Source organism: Strongylocentrotus purpuratus, unplaced genomic scaffold, assembly GCF_000002235.5.
Source record: "Strongylocentrotus purpuratus isolate Spur 01 unplaced genomic scaffold, Spur_5.0 spur5_scaffold_6, whole genome shotgun sequence".
Lineage (NCBI taxonomy): Eukaryota > Metazoa > Echinodermata > Echinoidea > Camarodonta > Strongylocentrotidae > Strongylocentrotus > Strongylocentrotus purpuratus.
Window position 1 is genome coordinate 54754116 of NW_022145612.1, and position 6532 is coordinate 54760647.

General features: G+C 34.4%; 1 protein-coding gene across 1 annotated transcript; it reads left to right on the top strand.

Moving 5' to 3' along the window:
* Positions 1-69: 69 nt before the first annotated feature.
* LOC115929931 lies at positions 70-1005 on the top strand. The gene is made up of 2 exons (XM_031000073.1): positions 70-195; positions 530-1005. The coding sequence occupies exon 2, from the start codon at positions 550-552 to the stop codon at positions 1003-1005; it is 456 nt and encodes a 151-aa protein (XP_030855933.1). The 5' UTR covers positions 70-195; positions 530-549.
* The last annotated feature ends 5527 nt before the right edge of the window (positions 1006-6532 follow it).

A 6532-nucleotide genomic window follows, 5' to 3' on the forward strand; every position in this document is an offset into this window, starting at 1 on the left:
GGGGGGCATCTTCTTCGGAGAGTTAAAAACTAGTGTTTATATTCAATTTTTGTAATCCTACCCCAGAAACAAAACTTGGTCCTCTACCCGTATCATCGCCATCACTTCCTGAAGATTCAACAGGATGTGGATCTGGATTGCCTGAACCAATATCCATCGCAAGTGACCAGATAACACAGTCTGACAGCCATGCAGGTAAAAATATCTTCCAATAATAGTTCATGACTATTCATAATAACATAAAGAAATCAGAGGACTGTCCACAGTACAAGGAAATTATACTGATGATAATAACTAAAGTGAAATTATATTGATACAGTTAGAATGGACAAAAAGCACACTTCATTTTATTGATTGTGTACGTGTTCTGAATATAAAAGGGATTTTCTATTCATTTATTCAATATCCTGATCAATTATTATCACACTTATTGTTTCTGTTGTGCTCAATATAACTTTACCTGTGTCCCGAAAATTATGTCATTACATTCACTATCATTGTTTTCCCTTTGTCTTTTTATCTTCTCCAGATTCTCCGCTCCATCCAAACATGCAGTGTGGTCAGAGAAATCCTGAAACATGTGACAATTTCATGTGTACTGATGAAGTTTGGGCAGCGTGTCCAGAGTGCTTGTGTTTCTTATGCTTCCTTCATTTTAACTTACGTGATGATTGCCTTTGTCATAATCTTGCATTCAATCTCAGTGAAATTCCACTTGACATCAGTTCAAGTGCATCACAGTACCAAGGGCTCACCAACGAAGAAGAAAGGAACAATGAAGACGAGGTTATGCCGTTAATGGAATCAAGAAGAGGAAACTTTGAAAACCAAGCCTCATTGGATACAAGAGTTGAAGAGAACGGAGATCAGGTACTGATGGCGACTCTGGAATCAAAACAATCCGATGCGACCGACTCATTAGATATTCCAGAGCATCTTGAAGAAGCTAGCCTTCCCAGGAATCAGCTGATAATAGTCAACTGTCTCCTGAATCATTTCAAGTAGATGGGGAAAGAGCATTGGAAGTGCCAGAGCAGCCAAAGACGGTGAAGAGTAGAAATCAATTAGTCAAAGAACGGAGAAATGCTGGTTACAGCTATGAGAGTGAAAAGAGTAAGGAACTAAAAGCGGCGAGGAGATTTGCTAGCTACGAAACCTCATGTGAAAAGTGTCATTTCAGAGGACTTAGTTGCAACACATTTAGTTGCAACACTCGTGAAGCTATTAGATCAGCTTTTTATGACCTTGCTGATCTGACAAGCAAGCAGAGAGAATGGATTGGACGGCACACCGAACAGATTCAAGAAAAGAAGTCAAGAAAGATCAGAAAATGTGCGTATTTCCTGCCCAATGCAGGTGATCCATGCATTAAAGTTCGTGTATGCAAAGCGATGTTCGTGGGAACATTAGGTATATCAGAGAGGCAAGTGAAGACCGTGCTTGGAAAGAAGAGACCATACGGCTGCCTTGAAGGTGAAGGAAGGGGTGGCAGGCAGACGTCTGACAGAGACGCTCTATTACGTGAAGGGGTGAAGCGGCACATTAATCAATTTCCGCGTCAAGAATCTCATTATTGTCGGGCCAACAGTCGATGTGAATACCTTTCAGAAGATCTCAATCCTGAGATCATGTATCGCATGTACAATTCATCTACAGAAGGTACAGAGGAATGTGCTTCTTTATCTCTTTACAGGAAGGTTCTGAAGAAGATGAATATCAAGTTCCATCATCCGAAAAAGGACATGTGCCCCTTGTGCGAAACCTACAGACGTGGGAATCCCAAAGAGAGGGAAGAAATTGCAGGGGCATACAAAGTTCACATTGCTGAAAAAGAAAAAGTAAGAGAGTTGAAGAGTCTTGCTAAGGAAAGAGCTTCAGTTGACCACACATTTGTCTCTGCAGTTTTCGATCTGGAGCAGGTCATTTACTTGCCGAAGTCCCCACAATCTGACATTTTCTACAAACGTAGACTCAGCAACTACAACTTCACGATATATGAACTTGCAAGCAAGGACGGATGGTGCTTTCTTTCACACGAGTGCGAAACAAAAAGAGGATCCTGTGAAATTGCCTCACACGTCCATCGGTACCTTAACAGTCTAGATGAGAGGGGGTGTGAAACAAGTAGTGTTCTACTGTGATGGCTGTGTCGGTCAAAATAAGAACTCTATCATCCCAACAATGCTGCAACATTTCATCGGAAAGGCTAAGTCCGTTGAATCGGTCACAGTTAATTACTTCCCTACAAACCACGGACAAAGTGAGGGTGATGCCATGCACAGCGTCATAGAACGAAGCATTAGACGTGTGAAAGAAGTCATGGTACCGACTCAATTGAGCACCATTTGTGCGATGGCTCGTCTTCACCCCATCCTTATCATGTAGTAGAAGTCCAATCAAGAGATATTGATGATTGGAAGTCTGTTGGTCAACAGAAAGGTATTCTGCGAGTCCGAACCTCTGAGGGTGGACAAACCGTAGACTGGAAGAAATTCATGGCTATGAAGGTCGTGAAAGGTGAAGTGGATTCCGTGTACTTCAAGTATTCTCACACTGATGAAGAATTTGATGTGATCAGGACAAACCAGACACGGAGAGGTGTAGAAGAGGTCACTGAAGTAACACCCGAGCCTCTCTACAGGAATGGGCCCACCAAAGCTATCTTTGGGTAAATATCAGGATCTCAAGGCCCTCTGCAGCGGCACTACACCTGCAGTCTGGCACCCACTCCACCAGGCTTTTTATGATAAGCTGCCTCACTACTAAACTATGCTACCCAAATGATATCAGTTAATTAATGCTTTCATATTCTTTGTTTCCATAAAAAGTAATCACTGACCAGTTCATATCTGAAATGTAGAGTTGAATCTGCTAGATTGTGACGAGCTGTGTTTGTCATTATGATACTTTGCGTATTTTCATATGAGCGATTTCAATTTTGTTGAAAATCAAATCTTAAAAAAAACGAACTTGTTTATAAATGATTCACAATTGAGACTAAAAAAATACTTTGCATGACATCGAGCGAAAATTACTTATTTCATTGGTATGAGATGTATCTAGCACAAGAGATAATATATCAATGACATATTAATTAAATGATTTGTATTGAATGATGCATTCTTTGGGATATTACATTCATAGTTACGAAATTAAGCTGGCTCATTTATTTATTTATTTTTTCATCTGTAAATATTGAAGTTTTAATATAAGGAATAGACTATAGAGATGAAATTATCAAATGAATTGACGAGAAATAATCAATTCTTTTGAATATTGTGTCAATATGATATTTATTGTACTCAAGACAAGTGATATTTTACCATTTCCATCTGTAAATAATGCAGTTTAAAAACAAAATGTAATACACTGAAATAATAAATGAATTGACGAGAAATAATCAATCTTTTGAATATTGTGTCAATATGATACTTATTGTACTCAAGACAAGTGATATTTTAACATTTCCATCTGTAAATAATGCAGTTGAATCTGCTAGATTGTGACAAGCTGTGTTTGTCATTATGATACTTTGCGTATTTTCATATGAGTGATTTGAATTTTTGTTGAAAATCAAATCTAAAAAAAAAAAAGAACTTGTTTATAAATGATTACAATTGAGACTAAAAAATACTTTTGCATGACATCGAAACGAAAATTACTTATTTCATTGGTATGAGATGTATCTAGCACAAGAGATAATATATCAATGACATATTAATTAAATGATTTGTATTGAATGATGCATTCTTTGGGATATTACATTCATAGTTACGAAATAAGCTGGCTCATTTTTTTATTTTATTTTTTTATCTGTAAATATTGAAGTTTTAATATAAGGAATAGACTATAGAGATGAAATTATCAAATGAATTGACGAGAAATAATCAATTCTTTTGAATATTGTGTCAATATGATATTTATTGTACTCAAGACAAGTGATATTTTACCATTTCCATCTGAAAATAATGCAGTTTAAAAACAAAATGTAATACACTGAAATATATTAAATGCATTGACGAGAAATAATCAATTCTTTTGAATATTGTGTCAATATGATATTTATTGTACTCAAGACAAGTGATATTTTAACATTTCCATCTGTAAATAATGCAGTTTTAAAAACAAAATGTAATACACTGAAATAATTAAATGAATTTATGAGAAATAATACATTCTTTTCAATATTATATTTCTATGAGATGTATCTGGCTCTTTCAGAACATTGGTATTTCTTATCTGTAAATGATACAGCTTTAAAGAGAAAAAAATTATATGAAGATGAAATGATTTGATAACATGTGTTGAAGATAAATGATGTTTTCTTTGGAATAATACATTCCTATGAGATGTATCTGGCTCATTCCTTTTTTTATCTGTAAATAATGCAGTTTAAATAGAACTCTGAATTTACTACGGATATGAAATAATTACAATAATAAAAATAAATAATGCATTTGTTAAATGATGTGTTGAAATTTAATATTTATATCCGTCAATAATGCAGTTTAGAAATAACATAATGAAGTAAACTTGGAAATGGAAAATACGAGATGTATCAAGGACTAGAATTTAATGTTTCTATCTGTAAATAGTGTAGTTAAAAAAAAATAACAATGAAGTATACATTGGAAATAGAATAACTACATGAATGGAAGAAAAGTGATACATAATTTTAAATATTTCATTATTGTGATGAATCTGACTAAAGAGATCTTGGTGAAATTTTGATATTTCCATCTGCAAACAATGAAGTTTAACAAGATTCTATGGAAATCAAAATGAATAGAATGTGGAAAAGTTATATATCCTTTTGAATATTCCTAAGACATGTGCATAATTGAATATATTTCATGCAGAGTTGTGAGGAATAGGATTATTAAAATCCTCTAATTTGATGTCCAATATATCACTTTTTCATTAATAGAGACAAGGTTTTACTTTATACAACTGATATAAAGAGTCAAATCACGAGGACTTCTTGATGACTGGATATGAAGAAACAAAAAAAAACAAAAATTGAAATAACATTCCATCATGTCCATTCTTTTTTGTCTCAATGAGATCTAAACAAACATTATGCCAAAATGTCAATGTGTGTGATTTTTTTTTTAAAGGAATTGTAATTCGTCTTGCCTATTTCAGATTTTGTTCTGTCTGTAAATATTTCTGTTAAATATGTTGCAAATACTATGGAATGAAATAATATGATGATTATTAAAAGATAAAAAGACACAATTGATAAATAATCTATGTTTGTTTATTTTTTTTAATATTTGAAGCAGGCAATGGACGTGTGTATCTAAATCCTTTGTTTCCATGCATGTCTGATTTATCTGATTTTCTTAATTTAAAGTGCCTTATGAAATTACTGCAGACAAATTTAAAAAAAGAAGAAAGAACGGAAGAAATAAAGAAAGAAAGAAGGAAGAAAATTTGGTAAAGAAAGCAAGGAGGAAAGAAAGAAAGAAAAAATGTAAAGAGAAGGAAGGAAGGCAGACGAAAAAAGTAAAGGAAGGAAGGAAGGCAGAAAGAAACAAAGAAAGAAGAAGCAAAGAAAGAAGAAGCAAAGAAAGAAAGAAAGCAAGATTTACTATCAATCCAGAATTGGACAATGTTAAAAGAAGAGCATTTTGATTTCGTCCAGTAAGATAGCAATACTAATAAACTAACTAATAAATTTCAAATAAAAGAAAAAAGAAAAGAAAAAGACAAATTATTGCATGCAATGAACTGATTTCCAATAAACGAATTTGCCTGTTATTCAGTACAAAAAAAAAATCAATATTGAATTAAAATAACTATGAATGCTCACAGATCATACTTTAATTGAGATTTTCTTAAATATTCATTCGGTTTGTACACATCTTGTTAAGAGCGGACGGTTCGTGGTGAAATGGATTACTGTTGTAACGGAATTCATCTTTTTCACGAACCGTCTTCTCTGTTTATGAGGCAGTACGGACAAAAAATATTTCATCATTTTTGAAGAATTGATATTGAGTGAGAGTAGATGTGTCATTCTTTACTCTCATCATCACCCGGATTATTTCAACATCCCTAAAATGTTGAAAATGTGAATTAGAAAACCGATGTCTGTAAACAACACTTTCCGATTCTCAGTCACTTCATCTTCCATTCATTTTGTACGGTTTTCAGTTGCGCGTAATAGGAGCGGACGGTTCGTGGTGAAAATAGCAATGCGCATTGTGCATTTCATCTTTTCCACGAACCGTCCGCAGGAGAGCGGCCAGTTCGTGGTAAAGACGCGAGGCGCGATCGCGCACTATATCTGTTCCACGAACCGTCCTCTCTGTTACAATGCTCGCTGTGGCGTAAATAATTAAGTTCAAGAAAATATAAAGATATGGGATGTAACTTTGGGACCTGAACTATCGAATGAAGTCATCGGTTTTTAATTTGCTCTACTTTTAGTTATAATATTGCCGGTTTAAAAAAAGCTTTTCTTTAAATGCGTTTTCTGCGGAAACTAACTTTCGCATCAAAGTGCGCAGAGAGGACGGTTCGTATT

Coding starts and splice junctions, on each gene's coding strand:
- LOC115929931 (XM_031000073.1), top strand. CDS start 550: ATGCAGTGTGGTCAGAGAAATCCTGAAACATGTGACAATTTCATGTGT.